Source organism: Eurosta solidaginis, chromosome 3, assembly GCF_040869045.1.
Source record: "Eurosta solidaginis isolate ZX-2024a chromosome 3, ASM4086904v1, whole genome shotgun sequence".
NCBI lineage: Eukaryota > Metazoa > Arthropoda > Insecta > Diptera > Tephritidae > Eurosta > Eurosta solidaginis.
In genome coordinates this window covers 164,275,059-164,299,747 of record NC_090321.1, presented here as the reverse complement: position 1 = coordinate 164,299,747, position 24,689 = coordinate 164,275,059, and the positions used below count along the sequence as shown (strand labels likewise).

Below are 24,689 nucleotides of genomic sequence, written 5' to 3'. Positions count from 1 at the left end.
GGCAATTGATATTCACAACAATGCGACATCTATCTGTTGCAGAATGGATGTGAAAATTGGACTTGTTTATGGCAATGTTGCCATAGTGTCATATTTTATTGACACTTTACCTCGTGCTCTGGGATGTATTAACAATTTTTGCTGTTATATCGGCCTACTGATTTGTAAGATCGAAATTTTTCAATTAAGAAAAAATTTATCATAACAATAATGATCAAAAATTATTTTTAGGCCTTGAGCTCGATTCGAACCCGCGAAATGTTCTTTGTCTGCACTATAAATGTTGAACATTTTCTGGGGTAGGAGTGACTCTATTAAGGCTTTACCACTTACTTAGGCAACAATTTATTTCAGAAAAGAAAACGCTATAAGTAAGCATAATCGCACCCTAAAACCGAACAATAAAATTGCTCTTCAAGTATTTTCGAACTCTCAACGATTTCCACAAGTTCAGTCTCAAATCTCTACCTCATCGACAAAAACACCTATAGTCTAAATTAGAACTCAATTGAAACTGAAGCAAAAATATCTTGAAATATTTCGCAAAGTTTATAACAGTTTACATAAATTTCAAGGAAAACTTTCAGAAATTGTTTATTATTATTATTACTATCACTAATAGTTAAAGAAAGTTTGCAGTATATGGCTGTAACTGGATTCAAAGCAGAACGAAAGACTTAAGCAACGAACCACGCACACGCATTGACATCGATGAAATATTTTTCTTAGGGAAACCTGTTTTAGTATAAATATGAACAACTTGTTGATTTGTTGCACTTTCATTTTGCAGCTCTTTGTTTTTGTGAAGCCAGAATATGCCTTCAATGAACCTAAATATAAATGTCCAAAAATGTGAGTATAATTTTAGTTAATTGGAATAATATACAGAAATTTAATGAAATCAATATAAAAAGGGCAAAGCTTTTCTATCCATGCAACTGTTGGAAGAACACTGATGTGGGTATTTATGTAAGATGTGAAAACGTGAATATAGCAACGCTATCCATTGCACTTGACAACCTTGGAGCATTAGGAACTCCTGTAGAACATTTGGAAATACTTAAAGGTCATTTTGGTAATGAATATGGTTATACATACAAATACATGAATGCAATATGAAATATTTATTTCCATTTTTTTTTGCACACTAAAAGCGCGGTTATATGGCCCAGTATTTGCAAAAGTCCGAACAAGATTGCTTACCATTGCGGACACACCAATTGAAACAATTGAAGATTACCCATTTTTTGGTGTTAATAAGACTGTGGAGGAACTGCATTTACTACATACCAATTTATCCTCTTTCACTCCACTGTCGTTTGGTGTAAGTAATTTAATGAAATATCGATAAATATCTTTTCAATTATTATTTCACATTTTTGGTATTTTAGATACTGGAAATGCCAAAGAACTGATAATTGATGGCCATTCGCTGATGAGTATTAACAAGACCGTTTTCGATAATCAAATTATTGGAAATAAGCTAGAAGTGTTAAGAATTATTAACGGTCCATTGAATGATATTTCGATTGAAGCGTTTCAGGTACTTACAAATAAGAATATAGCGACTTACCATATTTTACACACCACAACTAAATGCTGTATACGCCATACCTTAACACCGACTGCTTTAGATGGTTTAGCATGAACGATGGTATCTTCTACCTCTTTGCCGGTGATGATAATTGGGGACGGGCTGTATTTATGCTTGTGTGTGCGTCTGTTGGCCCGCCATCTAACTTTGTCAACCGTGGAAAGTATTACATATTTTCGGCAGAAAGCGTTCGCGCATATTTTTGCATCCGACAGCACTTTATCGCCGAAGGCGATGGAAATATTGTTATTGTGCTTAGTTGGGTTCGATAGGGACTTTACGGTGCACCATAGCTTACCTAAACCGGAATAGAGGTTACAATTCTTTAAGTGTTCCTCCCATTTCGCCCGCTTGTGTTCATCCACAGGCGATCTGATGCGATGTTTATATCTCTTATTTGGGGGTCGCCGGGGTCGTACTGTCGTATTAGGTCACGTTCTCTTGCTCGGGTTGCGGCGTCAGCTGGAAAGTGTAGCCGGATTTCCGGGATTCTTCCGGCTGGAATAAAACGACCCGAAGCGGATTCAATGACTTTGAGGAAAGCACGCTCCCCTTGACGGGCATCTGTCGGGATAGGGAGAGCAGCACAACAAATGTCAGTGTAAGTTTTGTAATCTTTCCACTATCCTTTTTTAAAATTGATGAAAGTGCGTTTTTCAGTGGTGATGAAGTCGTCGGATAGCTCGAGCGAAGGAGTATGGGCAGGTGGTCGGATGCCAATGTTACCGTCGGCTGCCAGTTTACGCAGTTTACGACTCCTGCGCTGAATATTGATATATCTGACGAACTGTGACAGCTTCCTACCATACGAGTAGGGGTGTCTCAGACATCTGATTGATGACACTACACCTCCCAGGGGCTTAAGGGGTTATTTCCGTAAGCATTATGAAGCAAAAAAGCACAAGCAGGCCCTCAGTGATATCCACAAATCTTGGAATCAGGAATTGCCCGCGTAATCCAGTTCTTAAAGAAAAATATTCAGAACTTGCAGAAGAGGGATGCACTTTCCCTAGGGAAATGCACGTCACTCTAGCCCAATTTCGATCTGGATACTGTAACAGGTTAAACTCTTACGTATCCAGAATCAATCCCGACATACAAAATGTATGTCCTGCTTGCAATGTGTCTCAACATGCCACCAACCATCTCTTTAATTGTTATGTGGGCCCAACGCCTCTAACACCCTCTCACTATGGTCCACCCCTGTTGAAACTGGAAGTTTTCTTGGACTTCCGTTAGAGGACACTGATGACAATTTGTGATCGGTCGCACATATTGGATGGAGCGAAGCACTGCTGCAACAACAACAACAAAAAGGTATGTAGATGTTGATGATTTATAAATTTGCATCGCCTGATCGTCTGAGTGGTTGGTGATAAATCCGAGACCGCCTCCATTTCCACTCTCGCGACCTTTTTTGTGGGCATTATATCCAGAGCAGGTCTGCAAAGCAGATATTGCCGTGAGTTTAGTCTTTTGGATCGCAGCAATACGGATGTGATCTTCCCAGTTAACCCATTACAGTTTAACTGCAATATTTTGAAGAGAAAGAGGGAAGAAGTCGTCAATCTGGGTGTAAGTGACGGGTACCTACGCTTGAGTTGAGGGAGGCCAGGACGCAAGTGCTGTTGTGGCCTTGGGACTGGACGTCCTTGGGTAAGCACTGGAGTATCCGGTGTAGTTGGGTTTGGGACCTGGCAGCATGGCGCGATGAAGCCCGTCGCGTGGTTGCAGTCGCTGAGGCCAGAACATCTAGGAAAGTGGCACCGTCCTAGGCAGGAACTGTATTGGGCAGATGTCGCAAACATATATATTCTGTGCTGGCAAACGGTGCACTAGGTGGTAGGGACTAAGAGTCTGTTACCCTGACCTTCTCGTGTGCTAATGCCGGAAAGACAGGGGCGGGGCTGATGCTCGGTATTGCTACCTACTCTAGTACGGAGATTGTAGTTATGAGTAGGAGCAGCTGTATGAGGTGGTGGCACCATGGGGAGCGAGCAACAGCAGGTACTTGTGCGCATACTACTGGACGCCATCGGGCGTGAACAGCCAGGTGCCACAAGAGATTTGTAAACGTTACGAGAGCGACGAGTTTTGGGGTCTAGCCCAGAACATCCCGTCCGGTGTAACCATCCCTAACACGTGACACACTGACAAGGGTGTGACCGTCCTAAAAAATATTCTTTTCGTGCAAACGCAGCAAAACTATTTCTCTGGACCACGATCTGGTACAGGTCCCGAGTTGGGTCGATAGCGTCCCACTGCAAGGATCTGCTGGGGAATGAAAATTTGTGGGAGGGACGCAACAAATTAAATGGGGTTAATGTGCAACATTAGAGCTGATCGATTTGTAAGGCAATACAAACAATGGAAATTGGAAGTAAAGTTTTTAAAAGAATTTTTAAAACTTTAATTAGTCTTAATCTGAAATGTTTTCGTACTGCCCAACCAAATTTGCTTTTAAGTTTAGATTATACCGGCGTTCTTTTAAATAGCTATTGGCTTTCAGTATAAACAATTTTACAGTTATTAACAAGTAAACGGTTATTTAGTGTATTTCAAACGTACTTAAACCTAGGTATGCATATTGTTACGAATATTAGCAACACTAAGGGGTACTGTCATCTCTAAGCCGATGCTAAGCAGTGACTTGAATGCACATCAATAATTCAATCATTATGTCTACACATATGTCCGTACACGCAGCGGAGATGCAACGCACAAACACACACGCATGAGCTGTGAGGGAAGCTATAAAAATTGTGCATCTGTAGTTATAGCTGACAAACTTATAGCAGATAACCAACTAGCAGATTCTAGAACAGAACCGTCTAGAAACGTCAACAAGGAAACCAAACACTATAAAAGGCAGCATCAGAGAGGCGCGACAATCAGTTGGATTTAAGACGCTATCTAGCGAGCAATAGCAGTATTATTTTGAAAATCAGTTTGGCTTAAGCAAGCTATCAGTTGCGAATTATATGTGTTATTGTGAAGTGCTTTAATAAAGGCCATTTTTGCATTATTCAATATTGGAGTTGTTTATTCAACTGTTTAGTGATTCGAACGTTAGCAGAAGATTTGGAATAACCGGAATTTCAGTAAATTCGTTACAATACATACACACGAACTAAAGTGTATCCAAGTTCTAAATGATTGAAATTAGGTTGATAGCAAAGGAAGTGCTTATAATCAAATTAGTTGTAAATTGTAATTTTGGCAATAAAACAAAAAAAAAAAAAAAAAACAATCATAATTGATTGCAATGATTGTAAAGTAGTTTTTAATGATTGTTAATTAATTGCAGATTGTAAAATTTACAATCACATAAAAAAAAAAAACAAGCAAATTTGGGCAATTCCAAGCCGAATTCATTATCAGGTGTTGTTACCCCAACAGCTGATTGCATCTTCTTGACTATTTTTCATACAATGCCTTGTTGTGTCAGTTAATCGAAAGCAATGCAAATTTTCTTTTGACTTGACATTCTTCTGCACGGCGAAGAGGTTGAATTTGCTTTGCCATCAACTTGTACATATTCGCATTGGGCAATTCACAAGGTCATCTATTCGTCGTATCCGCTATTCTTCAATAAAATTTTATATTGGAAACCATGGAAATAACTCAAATCTTGAAATTTTACATAAATATGACCAAGGCGAATCCATACCAGGTGGTGGCAATGCGAATTCAACCAATTCGCCGTACTGCAGAAGAATGTGAAGTCAAAAGAAAATTTTCATTGATTTCGATTAACTGACATGTTGTAGTACAAGGCGTTGTATGGAAAATAATCAAGAAGAAGCAATCGGCTCTCAGGATAACAACACCTGGTACTGAATTCGCATTGAATACGACACTCTTGTTACAAAAAGTCATATATTTACTTAATACTCCTATAATGCTACAATAGGCTGGGTACACACACACATACATAAGAGTGTCGATATATTGCTATTTAAACTCATTGCGAGCATATCGTATTAGCAATAACGGATAATTGATAATTACATACATATATGTAAAAAACCAAAAATATACTCGATTCAAAATTTGATGCCCTACCAACTTTTGTTACCTGCGACTATCGCATGCCTGTTTAAATAAATAATTGTAAGTTTTTTGCTGATAGAGACATTTTCAAAATGAGAATTTAAAATATTTAAGCTAAATTTGAAGCTGACATTAATATCACATATAAAAGGTGAGTTTTAGAGATCATTATCCCATCTCAAACTCATTTTCGTTAAAATTGCTGATGGAGGGAATTGATATAAGCCGACGATATAAAGATATTAATTTCATTGCTTTCAGCCTCTGCGTAAACTGAAAGTGCTGGACCTTCATGGTAACCAATTGGAAACTTTAAAAAAGAATCAATTCAAAAATTTGCGATCCGTGGAAGTTTTAGACATCAGTTTTAACAATCTTAAAAAACTTGAGGCACAGCATATAGCCGATATGACTAAACTGGGCTGGTGCAATGCGTCTAATAATGCACTTACAGAAATGTCAAGGCAAGATTATTTGAAAATATAAGATCTAAAAATATAACCGATATTTACTATTTTCAGGGGAACATTTGCACGTAATTCAGTTCTGAAGTTGTTGAATTTGTCGCACAACAACATAAGCCGTTTGGACGCTAATAGCTTTCGTGGAATGCGATTTTTAAGGTGATTGCAAACATATTTATTATACTCAGTTGAGCAGAGCTCACAGAGTATACTAACTTTGATTGGATAACGCTTGGTTGTACAGGTATAAAGGAATCGAGATAGATATAGATTTCCATATATCAAAAACATCAGTATCGAAAAAAATGTGATTGAGCCATCCGTCCGTCCGTCCGTTAACAAGATAACTTGAGTAAATTTTGAGGTATCTTGATGAAATTTGATATGTAGATTCCTGGGCACTCATCTCAGATCGCTATTTAAAATGAACGATATCGGACTATAACCACGCCAACTTTTTCGATATCGAAAATTTCGAAAAACAGAAAAAGTGCCATAATTCATTACCAAAGACGATTAAAGCGATGAAACTTGGTAGGTGAGTTGAACTTATGACGCAGAATAGAAAATTAGTAAAATTTTGGACAATGGGTGTGGCACCGTCCACTTTTAAAAGAAGGTAATTTAAAAGTTTTGCAAGCTGTAATTTGGCAATCCTTGAAGATATCATGATGAAATTTGGCAGGAACGTTACTCCTATTACTGCATGTATGCTTAATAAAAATTTGCAAAATAGGAGAAGAACCACGCACACTTAAAAAAAAATTTTAAGTCAAATTTTAACAAAAAATTTTATATCTTTACAGTATATAAGTAAATTATGTCAAAATTCAACTCCAGTTGCAAACAAAATACAAAAATAAAAGAAAATTTCAAAATGGGCGTAGCTGCGCCCTTTTTCATTTAATTTGTCTAGGATACTTTTAATGCCATAAGTCGAACAAAAATTTACCAATCCTTGTGAAATTTGGTAGGGGCTTAGATTCTAGGACGATAACTGTTTTCTGTGAAAAAGGCGAAATCGGTTGAGGCCACGACCAGTTTTTATACACAGTCGACCGTCTGTCCTTTCGCTCGGCCGTTAACACGATAACTTGAACAAAATCGATAAATCTTTACTAAACTCAGTTCATGTACTTATCTGAACTCACTTTGTATTGGTATAAAAAATGGCTGAAATCCGACTATGACCACGCCCACTTTTTCGATATCGAAAATTACGAAAAATGAAGAAAATGCCATAATTCTATACCCAATACGAAAAAAGGGACGAAACATGGTAATTGGATTGGTTTATTAACGCAAAATATAACTTTAGAAAAAACCTTTGCAAAATGGGTGTGACACATATCATATTAAGTAGAATAAAATGAAAAAGTTCTGCAGGGCGAAATCAGTAGCCCTTGGAATCTTGGTAGGAATACTGCTCGTGGTATTACATATATAAATAAATTTGCCGTACCCGAAAGATGATGTTCTGGGTCACCCTGATCCACAATTTGGTCGATATCTCGAAAACGCCTTCACATATACAACTACCACCACTTCCTTTTAAAACCCTCATTAATACTTTTAATTTGATACCCATATCGTACAAATACATTATAGGGTCACCCCTGGTCCACTTTTATGGCGATATCTCGAAAAGTCGTCCATCTATAGAACTAAGGCCCACTTCCTTTTAAACTACTCATTAACAACTTTCATTTGATACCCATATCGTACAAACAAATTGTAGAGTCACCCCTGGTCTACTTTTATGGCGATATCTCGAAAAGGCGTCCACCTATAGAACTAAGGCCCACTCCCTTTTAAAATACTCATTAACACCTTTCATTTGATACCCATATCGTACAAACAAATTCTAGAGTGAGCCTTGGTCCACCTTTATGGCGATATCCCTAAAAGACGTCCACCTATAGAACTATGGCCCACTCCCTCTTAAAATAATCTTTAATACCTTACATTTGATACGCATATCATACAAACACATTCCAGGTTTACCCTAGGTTCATTTTCCTACATGGTGATTTTCCCTTTATTTTTATTTTGTCTCCAAAGCTCTCAGTTGAATATGTAATGTTCGGTTACACCCGAACTTAGCCTTCCTTACTTGTTTTTCTATGTTCTTCTTTAGGTTCATAATAATTCGTTCATTGGCGTACACACGAGAGTGTATGTGATTCTTGATTACGGTTACGTTTTATGGGCCGTGTTTGATTATTCTACTACATGCTGCCTGCATTCGGAAATTTGCGTTGATTATAGAAGATGTTTTCCCAACGAGTCGGGTCGGCCTAAAGCTATATTCAGATCTTTTATCAATTCCCTTTCATTTTCTGATAACATATTCTAAATACTTCATGCAAGCCTGAGTTTAGGCCTGAATCGGGAAGGGACATCAAAGCCCGGTATTCTAAGGACCTTTTTGTCTAAGGCGGTGACATACAAAGCGAAACAACTGAATAGATTATGTTGCATGGATATTTGTATATACATCTACACTATTAGACCCGACAGACATTGTTCTACCCTAGCTTTGGTCTATTTGCATACATTTTTGAAGAAGTACCTCTTATCTGGTATACCAAATTTCAGGCATATCGAACGGTGAATAGAATTTTTTCGAACAGATCGTCCCGGGCCCTACTCTCGGAAAGAACCCTCATAGGAACACTTCGGGTTGCTGTGAAACGACCCTGTAGTTTTAAATAAAATCGGCGGAGTGGTTTCGAAGTCCATGAGCTGCATACAAACATACATCCTTTTTTATATATACAGAGAGATAGACTAACTCTCCCTAGTGCACAAAGATTAGCATATACATACAAACATACCAAAAAATAGAAGTTTTGTTAAAGAATTTTAACGAAATGTTAAACATTTTTTATACAAGAGCAATTTTCAAGAGATGTATATATTCTTAGCCATTCATGTTGCACCAACTTGGCATGTACATGCATATGTACATACATATTTGTCAAGCTGGTATGAAATGAAAATACATACAACCATCCAAACAAACCTATAAATGCGAAAGTACAGCAAAATAACGCTGGCTTTTTTCATCATTCGATCTAATCTCACTGTATGTATGTGACGCTGTCCCACTCAAAACAAGTTTGCTTGCACAGTGCACAGCGAACAAACACACGTACTGCATTTTATGGAAAAAATGTAATTTTTTCATATTAGAAAGAAATCAGGTATTTTTTGAAGCAGAACGAAGGTAATACATAATGCAATAATAATAAAGGTGATGTCAAAAAAACCTCACATTTTCGGTAGCTTTATTTGCCAGTATTTACTTGTACTACGAAGACATCACGACGAAGGTCCTGGAGGGGGGAAAACAGCACAATGGTGTTGCAAGTCATACAAATAAACTTCCAACACAGTAGTGGCGTCGAGCGAACTCCTACTAACTTTTGAGGAGGTTTCGTTTGATGTGACGCTGATCCAGGAGCCGTGGCTCTCATCGGAAGGAAAGGTTTCTGGCCTCAGCGCACGTGGATTTGGAGTTTACTACGCGCAAACGGAAGGAAGGGTGCGAGGTGCAGTCATGGTAAAGAAACAGCTGCATTCATATATGCTGTCTAATAACACTACTGAGGACCTCGCAGTGGTCGCCGTAGAGCAGAAGAATAAGCAAGCATTTATTCTGGCATCGTGCTGTATGGCCCATACTGCGGAGGTTCCACCGATGGAGTGCAAGAGGATAGTAAAGGACGAAGGACGTTTGGTTATAGGCGCGGATGCAAATGCGCACCACAATACGTGGGGAGGAGGAGATACGTATGAGAGAGGCGAATCGCTATTTTGTTACATCCTGCAAACCAATTTGCAGATAGCCAACAGAGGAAGTGCCCCTTCATAGATTGGCCCAACATCCAGCAATACTCTTAATATTACATTGAGCTCAGAACGTGATATATCAAGTTATGATTGGAGGGTTCTTGCTAGACCATCTCTATCCGACCATGCATATATCAGCTTCAGCATACCCCTAAAGAGGGTAGAGAAGGGAGGAACCTTTAGAAAGCCTAGGTCAACGAACTGGTCAAATTTAGTTCTGGCTTGCACATGCCGAAATTGAAGTAGAGAGAGGCACCCTTCTTGAACTTCTGCCAAAAAGTTTTGCTTTGATCAACTTCTTTGCGATTGTGGACGAGTTAACATTAAGATTTAACTCATTCTTAACTTTTCTCAACTCTGCCCGCGCAAGAGTTTCCTTTGCCTTCATGTGTCACGATTTGGTGTTCATTTTTTGTTTTTCGCTATCATCCGAGAAAACCCTCAATAAACTTGTAAACTTTGCTTTTGACAATAACTTTTTGATGAGTTCTCGCTTTTCTTTAGAACAGTGTTAGCACGGCCCATGTTTCCTCAAAAATTATTAATTTATATATTTACCGGTTGTACGATTTGAAATAAGTTAAAATTTTCACGCTTCGTTCCAATTACATTCACTTCAAGAAGAACGACTACTTCGATTGCACAACTGCGTAGCAGTTCTGGTGCGAACAGATCAAAATAGCAAGCCCTTCTTAAGTTTAAAAAAAAACTATGACTAAAACATATATATGCCGCTGCTATTATTTCGAATACAGTACAGGTTCTACACCGACTCCGAACGGCATCTGAAAAGCGGATGACTTTTCACTGAGAAATTTTCATTTCAGAGATGCATTTGCAGTGTTTGCTAAATCACTGTCGAGAGGCGAGACCGCATAGAAAAACTTTTTTTCTAATTGAAACAACTTGTTTCCAAATGTATGATGTTTTTTCTCGGAATTTGAACCCAGGATCTTCCGGGTAGTGAATGGAACACGCTACAGACACACCCCGGCTACAGTTATATATTTGAGAAACTGGTTGAATTTGGCTGATACCTCGACAATTTTTGATTTTGTTTTTTTTTTTTTTGATTTTTCATACCTTGAGCTAATAACAAAAGCTGCACAGTAGTTTGGCTTATACTGGAAAGCGTAAAAAACTCAATATTCAAGACAAACTTTATTATATTTGTACAAAATATAAAACAAATGGGTTTTTGAGGTCCCAGATTAAGAATTCGAATCTGGTTTTTACAAAATCCAAATGGTGGATCCGAAATTGAGGACTAGTCAAATCAGCCCTGATATTTAACTAAAGAAAGAGTGGACCTTATTATACAAGAGTTAAATTACTTAAATTCATAAAAAGCATGCTGGTCTCGTCCCGCTAATTTGTAGGAAAACCTCGTCCTCGCGCCAAGTATTTCTCTAATTTTTTTTTGCACTTCACATCACACCCATAGGCAAAATAAAATGTAACTAACATGACCTAATAACCTCCTTTATATATATATATATTATATTCCTTTATTATATATTGTAGCGAATTTTGGGAAATTCTGTTTATTCCAAACCTTCTGATACTACTGATAACTCAATTATTCAACAATGCAAAAGGGTCTTTATTAGACTCCTTTGAGAGTACTTCACAATAACTCTTACTTCACAACTAATAGCGTGCTTAAATCAAAACTGATTACTGACTACTCAGCTTGCGTTGCTTTTGTACTCTCCGTTGCCTCATTCGCACATCTCTACCAAAGTCTAAAAGTTTCGCCTTCTAGAACTGCTGTATCGCCCGCTTGGTAATTGAGCTACATATGTGCGTGTGTACGTGTGAGTAACAATTTCGGCTGATGTGTCTGTGTGTCTGTGTGTGAGTTATCTCTTCGTTGCCTTTTAGATATGTGTGTAAATGATGATTGATGGTGCATGTATATACGAGTGGCTGCTTCATGTTTTTTTATTGTTGCGCGATTATTTATTTAGTATCAGCTTAGTGATGCTAATATTCGTCACAATATGAACTATATTTCAGACGCCTGTTTTTGAGTGACAATAAAATTAATGACGTTGGGAGAGGAACATTCGGCTCCATCGGCAAAATCGGTACTATTGATTTGGCAAGAAATTTTCTAAAGAAGGTTGAGTTTCAAATGTTTTCGCAACTTAACTATGTTGAGGTAACAAGAATATTCATTCATTCATTCGTACTACTGATAATTGATATATTTTCAGCTAATAGATTTAGCTGAAAACAACATAACAGTAGTGGAAAAACATTCGTTCAAAGATATATATCAAGCAATGATTAATATTTCGCATAATATGTTGGAAAAAATAGAGCCGCTTGCTTTTGAAAATTGCGTCAACATCACTGTCTTAGATTTATCGTTTAATAGACTAACAAACTTTTCACGCAACACATTTGATCCCACGACTTTCACTACAGAATTTCAATTGAGTTACAATTTTTTCACAAATTTAGCACAGGTACTTACACAACAACTTTCTTTTTTAATAATTACAAGATGAAATCAAATGAATTTTAGGTGCCCTTTCAAAATATGACAGGCATTAAAGTAATTAACGCATCGCACAATTACATTGCTGAAGTGCCTAAGAATTGTTTCCCAAAATTGTATGAATTGCACACCATCGATATTTCGTATAATAATATCTCGCTGATAGCCAACGGTGTATTTCAGACTCTTTTCTCACTACGTTCTTTAAATCTTAGCCATAACAGCCTCACAGAAATCAAGTCTTCAGTATTTGGCACTCTCCCCACATTGCTAGAAATGAATTTAAGTAATAATAAATTAACATCGATCATGCGTGGAGCGCTTGCAAAGCTTACAAGTTTACGCTTTTTGAATCTAAGTAATAATGATTTGCAAAAACTGTTTCAAATTCCAATATCTTTGAATGAGTTGAATTTGGAGGGAAATCGTTTAACAGCAATACCTGCTGGTACATGGCCGGTTATGAACTCGTTATTGTTTTTGAACTTGAATGATAATCAAATTGGGGATTCATTGACAGCGCAAAGCTTCACCGGTCTACTTGTGCTGCAAAAATTATGGCTAAATAAAAATGGTATAACACATCCACCTTTCGAAAGTTTGGCCGGTATGTCGACACTGCAATATTTACATCTGGAGGTATGTGAAGATGAGAAATCATTGAAAATTTAAGTATGTTTTAATTATTTCTTTTTTTTTTAGCAAAACAATATAACAATTTTAGAAAAAAGTGCTTTTGGAAAACTACCCGTTTTATTCGAACTTAATTTGTACAAAAACGGTGTAACGGATATAAGGTCAGTAAATATTGGGGTTTAAATATATTCGTGCCTTCTTAAAATTATACATCAAAAAGGCTCAACAAAAAGAATCGATACCGTTTCGCCTCGTTAAAAATCAAAATTAACTTAACGAAATGATTTAGTTTCGGTTAGAAACGAAATGAAATTTATTTTGATAACTGCTTTAACAATTACATTGGCAAGGGTTTCAACGGAAACGATTGAAACTTCTTGATTAACGTGAAACTAAACCTTATGATGCACATACATTGCGTACAAATTTTTTTTTGTATTTTACGATAAACATTTATGGCAAAATATCATAAGCAGAAAACGTTTCCATGCACTTGTAGTATGAGAATAATATACGAAGTACCTCCTGCATGTTTTGTATGCCGACTACTGCTTTTAAATCACGAACCTCAACATTTGTGATCCATAATACTGGAAGCTTTAGGCCATTTTCACCAACTTCGGTCACGCTAACTTTATTTGAAAATAATCGTTAGATAATATGTCAGATAGAGTGAAGTTAGTGTTTTCAAATTCTTACTTTAGCTAAATATTTTCAACCTTCAGTGAAAATATTTTATAATTATAATAGAGCATAAAACTTTGGATAAGCATTGTTTATTCAAAAACTGAAGTATACCTATGGTCTAGAATCGCCCAATGGTTATAAGCTGGAAAACTAACTACCTGAAACAACATTATCGTCTATTTTTGTGCGAGGATTTAAACTCACAACTTACTTACTGGGCGCGCCAGTCGATTCTTTTCTCTGCCAACCGGCGCCAATTGGTCACACCTAAGGAGTTTAAATCGTTTTCCACCTGGTCCTTCCAGCGGAGTGGGGCCGCCCTCTAACTCTGCTTCCATAGGCGGGTTCCGATAGAAACACTTTCGTGGCCGGAGCATCATCTTTCATGCCCTAGCCAGCACAGCCGCTGCGTTTTAATTCGCTAGACTATGTTGATGTCTGCGTAGAGCTCGTACAGCTCATCGTTAAGTCTTCTTCGGTACTCGCCATCGCCAACGAGCAGAGGTCCATAAATCTTTCGAAGAACTTTTCTCTCGAATACTCCCAGAGCCGCTTAAGCTGATGTTGTCATGGTCCACGATTCTGCACCATATAGCAGGACGGGTGCGATAAGTGACTTGTAGAGTATGATTTTCGCTTGCAAAGAAAGAAGTCTATACTTTTCTATTGCCTACCTAGTCCAAAGTAGCATTTATTGGCAAGAGTGATTCTTCGTTGGATTTCAGAGCTGATGTTGATGCTGGTTCCCAAATAACCGAAGTCGATTTCGAAATTATGGCTGCCAACAGTAGCGTGGTTGCCAAGACGCATATGCGCTGACTCTTTGCTCGATGACAGCAGGTACTTCGTTTTGTCCTCATTTACCATCAAACCTATCTTTACCGCTTCTTTTTCCTGTTTTGTGTAAACCCACAACTAAGTCGATCAAAAACTAACATATAAGTTAAATAAAAATATTCCATGCATTGCGTATAGCGTGTTTCTGACCCCTCAAACCTTTGAGCCTGTTGATTTTAGACTCCACTTTTACTCAAGTTTACTGCCTTTTATCATCGCCATATGTGAGGAAACTGATTCTATCCATTTAAAATCCCCCAGCAAACAATAAAAAATGATGCAACTCCTATTGATAGCACGATTTTATATCAGATGTCATAATGTCAGTGCTGTGATATTTTCAATACATTTGGAAATTTAAAGAAATTCATTCAATTGAGTTTCTTCATACCACTGTAAAATTTAGTTGGGTGAAGTAAGCAACTTTTACCGCAACATCGACGATATCTAGATCCAAACAGCGATCAAACCCGCTACGTTCATAAAAACTGCTTTTGCCATATATGCCAATCGGAATTTCAGTTTTAACAAACTCTGTTCTCAGTGATCAGTGCTTAGTGAAAATAATACCGTTATTTTATGAAGTATACAAGTGGCTGTAGTCGTGTGGTGATAGAGTGCGCCGCCTACCACACCTAAAGTCCTGTGTTCAAGTTGCGTGCAAAGCAACAGTAAAATTAAGAAACAAGTCCAGCAAACACTTCGGGTGTGTTTCCGCCATGAAAAGCACCTCAGTGAAAATTCAAGTTCCTTGAAGATCGGTATGAAAACATGCAGGTCCCGGGCAATATGAAGCAAAAATTAAAAATAAGCAACATGGAAGTTGAAAGAGAAGCTCAACCTAAACCTCCTATGAGGTAATTTGCATGAAGCGTTAATTTTTTTATACAGGCTGATAGATATTAAGTTGCGAGAACCGGTGTAGTGCATGCCTACAAGATTACTGACCAAAGTATGCGAAAATTATTTCAACGACTTCGGGAAAACAGTAATTAATGGTTTTGAAAACTTTCAGTTACATCCGAACGTGGTAACATCCGAACATCATGGAACCGGCCGAGACATTTGAGCTTTGGGACCAGGTCTTCATGCAGATCCCTCCAAATTCCAATAAATTTTCATTTGAGAGGATTTAATAACGCGTCTTCTGCAAGATCTGTTCCTATCTTTTTATATAGTCCAAAATCCGACCAATCTGTTTAATAAATGTCTATAAGCCACTTGGCATGAAATACAATGCGTGTACTTGTACAAAAGGGTATCGTAATTTTAATTGTATAACGGTAGTACGTAATTGTATAGAAGTATCTGAAAAGGTAGATATAGACTTCCTCATCAGTGTTGCCAGAAAAAATTTCTTTGGGGCTACAATCTAGAAAAAAAGGGCTAGAAAGAGCTTTTCTTCAAGAAAATCCAAAACCCGTTGCAAAAGAGCTAAAAGTATATTTTTCAGTGTAAGTTTTCACATTTATTTCAAATCAAACTTAAACAGAGTTATAAAAAAGGTACAGTAAACTAAAAAAAAAAATAAAAATAATAAGGTACAAGAGGGGTACATAATTAATACTGTTTTATAGTTCATTTTATATTTTTTAATAACAAAAATAAGTTTTTTTTAACTTTTGTTTTGCCATGTGGCTGTAAGGTATCGTTAAAAAGTAAGAAGTATTTTTCACACTACTACAATGACGGCACGGCTATAGGTTCGCCAAAAATACGACCTGCCAACATCCTACGGGTGTACCAATCACCCTTAAAATACACGTATGGGATATTCAAGTTTATGTTGGGACGATATATGTTTGAAGGGCCTTGGACTTCAAAATCTATGATTTTGTCCTCAGAAGATGAATTATTAAGGGAGTTCAGAATTTTGTGCAAATGGTCTAGCGTCATTGTATTTGCAAACTGGTGTAGCATTTTTACACAAAACGCCAAAAAATTATATGGCTATGCATTTGCTACGTCATGGCAAAAACGCGAATTCAAAAACCGTAGTTAATTTTTTCAATATTGAATAGCAAATCATTAACTTTCAAAACAAAACAAAAAATGGAAAGAAAAAATTTTAAATGAAAAAAGTTGCTCACGATCCGTAGCTTATAATTGCTATAGCAACGTTTCCAACGCCAAATAATAACAAAATTCTGAATTCCCTTATTATTTTTGCTACACTCATAAATATTTTTTGTGTTCGTTAATTTAAGAGATCATGACAGCTTTTATTCAGCCGTTTAAGACCACTTCTTATTGTCAGTGTTTACTTTTAATCAAACTCATGTTTGAGAACGTTCTTGCAACTTCAGCATTACTTAGTGGCAGCACAAAATCTACAAGCTTTTGGAATTATACTGTTTAATATCAAACCAAAAACTTAATGTTAAAGTCACATTTTTCCAATTTTGGAGATAGATATTTTTCCACTGCATTTGTAATCTCGTTATTTCATCAGTGCTATACTTGTTTTTTTTTCATTTGTGAAATATGAAAACCTTTGAGGTTTTACAATTCTCAATGTGTTTTCAACCGAAAAGAAATCTATTTTGCTAAGCGTTTCTATATTTTGCGACAAGCGTTGCCTTAGTTGCTCTATTAATTTAATTATGAAGTCGCGACACATATTACGTATCTTTCTTTCAATGAATTCGTCTATACATTTATCCCATTTTTTAATTGGTATATATTCTTCAAAGATATACTGAAAATATGGTACGGGAAACAAAAATTTATTCAGCCCAATTCTAAATATTCTCTCGGAATTTTCTTCTAGCGGATTTTTTATTCCCGCGGAAAAATTCCTCCAATTCTTTTCTCCTAGGGAGAACAATAATTGGGGAATAGGAATTTCGAATTTTCGAAGTCAGCTGTTTTGTCAATTGAAACTTCGTTGCGCATTTCTTATTTTGTTTAAAAAATTGAAAAGCTTAATTATTGTTGGGAATTCCTTTGAAATTAAGAAATAAAGTACAAACAATGCATAGTATTGCATTTCATGTGGTATTCACAGAAATGATTAATGAATTGCTGCCACAGCAACATCAGCAGAGGAGCATAAGAAGAAGACGGCGAGATAACACAAATTCGCTCCAGTTGCCTGCTTCCATTCAGCATAGCAATTTTCTGGCGGCCAAGTCGAGTTGAATTCGTCTTTCGTCATATGTCAAAATCCATTTAAGCCTTCTTAAAAAATCCTTGCGCAATTTCTGGATGGCTGCATCAAATATACCAGGAGCTCTTCCGTTGCTCATGATATATTTTCCACTTGAAATAAAGAATATTGTGGTGGAATGTACATATTTTAGCACAAATTTGTACAAATAAGTGTTCTTTCTTAAAAGAACAAATTTCCTTTAACTATTTCGATGCATTCCCTTTAATTTAACAAGTGAAAAAACTCCTAAGTAATGGCAGAGAAATCTCCCTCTCACTCACATTCATAATACCTACTTTTCTCCCATAACCGGTTTCCACTTTTTCGAACATTGTTCAGAATAGGAGGAAAGGGAGAAGTGAAAAAACTCACAAGGAACTTTTATTTAGAATACGAGGAATGGGAGAAGGGAAACAACTCGCTCGGAAATTTTGTTTAGAATTGGGCTGATTATATTCTGAAATTAAAGGGTCGAAACTGTTGCACAAGCTGGAAAAGCAAATATACAACCTCATGACACAGTTTATTATTATTATTATTAAATTTTTTGTTATCAGTTGAGTACCGAGTTGCCACATCATACATAACGAAACAAATAAAATAAAACTACGACACACATAAAACACATTACAAATTTCACAATACGTGTTGCCGAAATAGATTTGGAGCCAAAAGAGGGCAAACATTTTAAAGAGGGTAAAAAAAATAGCTAGGAGCTAAACCGGAAAGGGCTAGATCTGGCTCCAAAAGCACCAAAATGGCAAAAATTATGAGGATCGAAAAAGAGTTTGATTGAGCCATGTCGGTCTGTCCGTCTACCCGTTAAGACGAGACCTTGAGCAAAATTTGAGACATCTTTGCGAAATTCGGTCAACTAGCTAATCTGAACCCAGAATATATTGATATTGAAAATGGGTGAAATAGAACGACAACCATGCCCACTTTTTCCATATCAAAAGACCGATAGAGTGAAATCAATCTTAATACGTGGGTTGACTTTATGACTCAAAATAGAAGAAGGAAATTTAAAAATTTTTCAAGCTGTAAGTCAACAGTCATTGAAGATATCATGTTGAAATTTGGCATGTTGGTTGTCTTTGCTATTACATATATCTACACTTTGTGAAACCTAACAAAATCGGCTAAAGATCACGCCCAAAAAATTATAAATATTTGCGGTATGTAACTACATTATAATAATATTTTTTCTCCGTAGTTATAACAAAGTACGACAATTTAAAAATTATGGAAAAAGGGCGTGGACTCGCCCCCATTTAGTAGAAGAAATTTTAAAAGTTTTGCGGTTAGAATCACTTTTGTAGGTTTATGGTTTTGGAATTGTGTATAAATCTGAAGAACATTTTTTAACTACCATGCTCACTTAAAAAAAAAAGTTGGTTAAGGTTTATTTGATGGTTAAAAATTGGAAATGCAATTATGGCACGTAACTTGATTACCATTATAGAAATATTAGCGCAAAGTACCATAATTATACAAAAAACTGTAAATAGTCCTGGTACGCTTCTTTTAGTCAGTCCCTAACAAAACTTTTAATAATAAAGTCCGACAGTGAAAAAAAAAAAACAATTACATTGTTTCAGTGACATTGAGGTTCGGTTTTTCAGTGCGAGTTTAAACTCCAGTCAAAGTTGACTAAAACTTAACCCTGCCACTTCGGCCGCTTAAGCTGAGATGCACAGCAAAATTTTATGTTAATAAACAAAGTGGCAAGGTTAAACTCTAGATAACTTTGACTGGAGTGTAAACCCGCACTGAAAAACCGAAGACGATATTTGCGTGTGTATTAGATGTATACTTCAGCTTTCATGGCTTTTAATGTTCGTAATATTTCTCTTTAAATGTATCCCTAATATATATGAGAGCACACTGCTGGGTACATAATCGCAGTGTCATTGTCAGAAGTGAACAATTGTAAAAAATATGGGCGCCAAATTAATATTTACTGAAGTTATTGTGCATTGGACATGGCTTAATCAAATCCTAAACTCACCCTAGGCACTCTGAGATACTTGTAATTATTATAATTTCTTCTAAAATAAAAATTTGATATCCGAAATTTTAGCAAACGCTCCTTTGAAGGTCTGCTCCAGCTGCTTACCCTCAACCTATCTAAAAATGACATTCAAACTATACCAAATGATGTATTTATCGGCTTGCCGTCACTAAGAAAACTGGATTTGTCGTTTAATAAATTATCGAAGCTTGATAATAAAACGAATGGTGTACTGGATGATTTACTTAGTTTGGAGGATGTAAGTTTAAATCCTATATAAATCTATAAACATATACATAATATTATTTTAATGAACATTATACATATGGACTGTTCCGAAAAGAAAGTGCACTATTTAAATTTAGTATTTTTTTAGTTATTTAGTATTTCTCGAAGTGTGTACTGTATTTGAACAAAATATACGATAAGCAAAGAATACTTTTCATGAAAAGAGTGTACAAAAGTTTATCAACGCTGGTAATAATATAACTTTGCGAAAAGTGAGATACAATTTTTTTACTTCCTTCTTTTAGTGACAAACTAGTTTGAATAGAAAACTAAAGAACAAAGTTCAAACTCGTCGAGTTACAAGTAAAGTAAGCATTTGCCTTTCGGAACAGTTCTTATGTATGCATATTATGGTTGTCCTTATAATTTAAATAAAAGAGTTTTGCGGTCAACCCCGTCTTGCGGTAATGTTTGGGTCAAAAATATCATATATAAATTTTGGTCCCCATTGGAGACATTTAAGGGGTTTCGCAGTGGGTCAAATTAAGATTGCTTTTTGGAGACTCAAAATATTAAAATATAATTTTTTGATTTCTAACACCTAACCCCGAATTGTTGCACCGGGGTTATAGTTAATTACGCTATATATTGAAATATGAACTTTTCCCACTGTGCGATACCCTTTAACCGATTTCAATCAGGGCCAAAAGTTATGTATATATTTTTACCCTGGGCCGTTTGGAAGGGTGAGGTTGGAAAAAATCGGAAAATGTAATTATAAGAACAACCGTAATGTGAATAATATGCTATTTTTTAAGATTAAAGTATTTCCAAAGCTATTAGGAATAAAGAAATGTGTATGTTTTCAGTTGAATTTAAGCCACAACAAAATCAGCTTCGTTACAAAGAAAACGTTTCCTTCAAGTCAATACATTCCATATAATCTAAAATATTTGGATTTGAGTTACAATCAAATGCCAGTATTAACCTATGACATTACATTTGGCACAAAAAAATTGCTTACGTTAAATCTATCCAACAACAACATAAACGAAATTCGAAGAGGAGTTTTAGCTAATATCACAGAACTACAATCTTTGGATATATCGTATAATGAACTAAGCAATTTGGCAGCAGAGGAGCATATTTTTGATCTCCCAAAAAATCTAACAAAAATAAATTTGAGCAACAATCAGATTTATAAAGTACCATTTTTAAATTTCCAAAAAGATATACAATTCCAAAGCATTGATTTGCGAAACAATAATTTGACAGAGTTTCCTCAGCTCTTAGTAAATATTTTGCGCAATGGAACTGTGGTTTATTTTGCTGGAAATCCGTTACATTGCAGTTGCGGTGCGCGCCCACTGAAGCATTTTACAATGTCAAAGTCAAGTTTAAGCAATGATTTAAAGAATATTAAGTGTAAAACGCCGACCTTTCATCAAAATCAAATACTTGTCGAAGTTTTGGATGAAAATCTACAGTGCATTTTGGAAGATAGAGATCGCTATAAAGGTGCAGCATACGAAGAACTGACCGATGTTTTGTTCCGAGATATTAAAATGTAGGTCACGTTTAACTATGTAGTAATCTTGTAGTCAAGTATGTATGTATGTAACAGTGACACCTGATTGTGGAAATTACCCTTTTTGAGGGATTTTTCTCTATAAAATTAAGTAAAAGGCTACATGGAAAGCTGATCTAAATATCACTAAAAATAGTCGGCACTCTTATTTAACAATACAGTAAAATGATTCGTTGATTTTCAATTCTACCGTAGCCTAAAACAATTTCACGTAATATTGTATTTGTATTTCTGGCAGCTCAAGAAACAATTACCATTATTTGTTTTGTTTGGTCTGGTATTCGTATTGTAACGAGTTTTGGGAAATTCCTGATTATTTTGCAGCTCCTGCTAACGTTCGAATCGCTGAACTGTCGAATAAATAACTCAAATATTCATGTTGGCAAAATTTTCTTTATTTACAACTCTACTGTAGCACTTCACAATTACAATGCTCACGTACTTCACTTATAGCGTGAAAAAATTAAACTGATACCTTGCGCTGCTTTTATACTATCTGTTGCCTCGTTCGCATGTTTCTCCTAAGGTCTAGACTTTTCACGAACACGCCTTCTGGAACAGTTGCATCTCATACTTGGTTGTTTAGCTATATGCGTGTCTATGTGTGAGTAATAACTTCTGCTCTTAGCTGATGACTACATATGTGTATGTGAAACAATCTCTTTGCTTCAAGCCGCTGGTTATGTGTATGTGTGGCTGCTTGCTTTGATGTGTTCATGTACATAAGTGAAGCAGCCGCTTTATTGTTGTTGTGCATTTATTTAGTAGCAGCATAGTGATGTATAGAACTGCTAATATTTGCCACAGTATTTTGCACAATTCACAACAGCAAACATTTATTTACTACCCAAAACATTTTGCGACTTTCTTGCGTGTATTGTAACGCTGGTTGGGTATTTAAAAAATAAGGAAACGAAAATCGACACTGATGGTAGCACAACGCCGAAATCGGTTTGTCTCAAAACCAAATTTGACAAGGGATGACGGTAAATCGTTCCAATATACATACTTTATCCACCCTGTCGGAAAATCAACAAAAAAAAAGATAAGTCAAATAAGAATTTATTCAGAAAATGTAATTTGGAATAATGTCGGCAGCAAAGAAAACACGTTCCCAAAGAAGTTTTCAGGGGGAAGAAGAGTACAGTGGCTTGGTGGAATCTTTCACGGACGATCCATTAAAACCTTTTTGTAAGCCTTGCAAAGCATAGTTCCAACTCTCACTCAAACACATTTGATAGCTCAGACTCCTTTACTTATATGAAAAAGGCTGTTATCATCTTTCTTAATAATTAATTTAGTACATATACATATCTACATATGTTTCTTTATAATAATTTAAGTATTACACTCAGCTGATGGCATCGCTTCTGTAGCTGATCAGCTTTGGATCTCGAAGCTTGACAAACCGCTGCCAATCAACAACTCGGCGAAAACAGATTGAACGGGATTACCATAGTTTCATTGAGCCACTTGAGGGTAGTGCGTTGCAACAACGTTCAAGAGAAGAAATAAATAATTCAAACCCTGTGAGAATTTCATGCGATTTTTTTTATTTAAGATGTAAGAAATTAGGAATCCCCTTTAGTTTCTGTAGGCAATTTCACAGAGTTTATCTGGAATATCTTGTATGTAATCGATAATGAGCAAATAATCGCAAACACATAACTTTTATTTTTTCCAGAACCGACAAAGGCAATCTCACCGTACGTTTCTTCGTGACTGCTGCCAGAGATATAGCGGACTTTGTGATTTACATACGAAATAGTGAAAATGATATATTGTACCAAGGGGAAGCAGCATATAATGAGCGTGTTCATGAAATACCCATTCTTAATATACGGGAGAGGTTCAAGGGTGAACGAGCAGAAGTATGCATTGTTTCGAAGGATAGCAATGGCAATACAGGACGTTGGTTTAGTGCACAATGTACAAATCTGCCCGATCTGAAAGAAAAGCGTAAAGGTTTATTTCTGTTTAATACATCAAATTTTGCTGAGCGTACATCGAATAGAAAAACTGTAATTCCTATCTTAATTGCTGTAATAACGACGATTTTAAGTGCAGACTATAATTTTTAAATCTTTGAATCATAATTACTAAATAGTTTACCACTGCCAAACATTTTTTTTACTATATTTATGCCCATTTTAAATTTTAAATATTCATTCAATTGTGATATTGTTTTTTTTTATATTAGAAAGATGTTAGCAATATAAAAGTTTTGATTTAATAAAGTTGATGTTGTTTTGAAAATAAAAGAGTTTGTCATTTATATATGTATATGACCTAACAGAACCGCGAAACGTTGCTCTGCCCTAACATTGGTTTTTCTGCATGACAGGTTTTTTATAAATTATTGCTCCTCCTCTCTCTCCTCTCACCTCTCTCCCGCTTTCTCTTTCTCTTTCCCTTTTCTCTTTTTTGTCACTGTTTTCCGTGCTCCAGTTTTTCTTTTCCCCCTTTATACACTTTTTTCCCTTCCTCTCTCTTTCTTCCTAGCTACCCCTCCTTCTCTCTCCCAAACTTCCTTAATCTTAACTCCTTCACTGGTTTTTCTTTGCGCTCGTTCCATCTGCCCAAAGATCTAGCAATCTACTTTCTAAATAAAGTATGGAAAATGTTAATGTAGGCAATAAAAAAAAGAAAAACTAACCATAAATTAGATTTTTTCATAAAGATCGGTCCCTTGTTCATTCTTCATAAACAAAGGGAAGAAGTCAGTAATGTACGCAGTCTGAATATGGGTGTAATTTTTTAGAATTTATCTGTCCCTGGTCCACTTTCTGAAAAAACAGAAAAGGAAAAACCTCTGGTTGTCTGTGAAGCTATCTTGAAAATTTAACAAAATCGGCTGAGGGACGTCGGAGCACATAGACTAAATTTTGTCTTTACAACTCAAGAACAGCGAAAAGAAAAAAAGTCAGAGCCGATTTCTTTAAGTTTCTTAAAGTTTACTTGCTTACTAAATTGGCGCTTAATCGTTTAAACGGCTATGGCCGTCCAACAAGGAGCGCCAGTAGCTCCTTTTCTCTGCCGACCTGTGGCAGTTGGTCACACCAAGGGAGTTTAAATC

At 36.2% G+C, this 24,689-nt stretch overlaps 1 protein-coding gene across 1 annotated transcript; it reads left to right on the top strand.

The window, feature by feature from the left end:
- The first annotated feature begins 461 nt into the window (after positions 1-461).
- On the top strand, positions 462-23,874 carry conv (convoluted). The gene is made up of 13 exons (XM_067773694.1): positions 462-852; positions 915-1,075; positions 1,155-1,328; positions 1,392-1,543; positions 5,909-6,111; positions 6,169-6,270; positions 11,986-12,130; positions 12,186-12,440; positions 12,500-13,111; positions 13,175-13,269; positions 19,867-20,056; positions 20,895-21,592; positions 23,298-23,874. The coding sequence occupies exons 1-13, from the start codon at positions 752-754 to the stop codon at positions 23,692-23,694; spliced, it is 3,285 nt and encodes a 1,094-aa protein (XP_067629795.1). The 5' UTR covers positions 462-751; the 3' UTR covers positions 23,695-23,874.
- Positions 23,875-24,689: the final 815 nt, after the last annotated feature.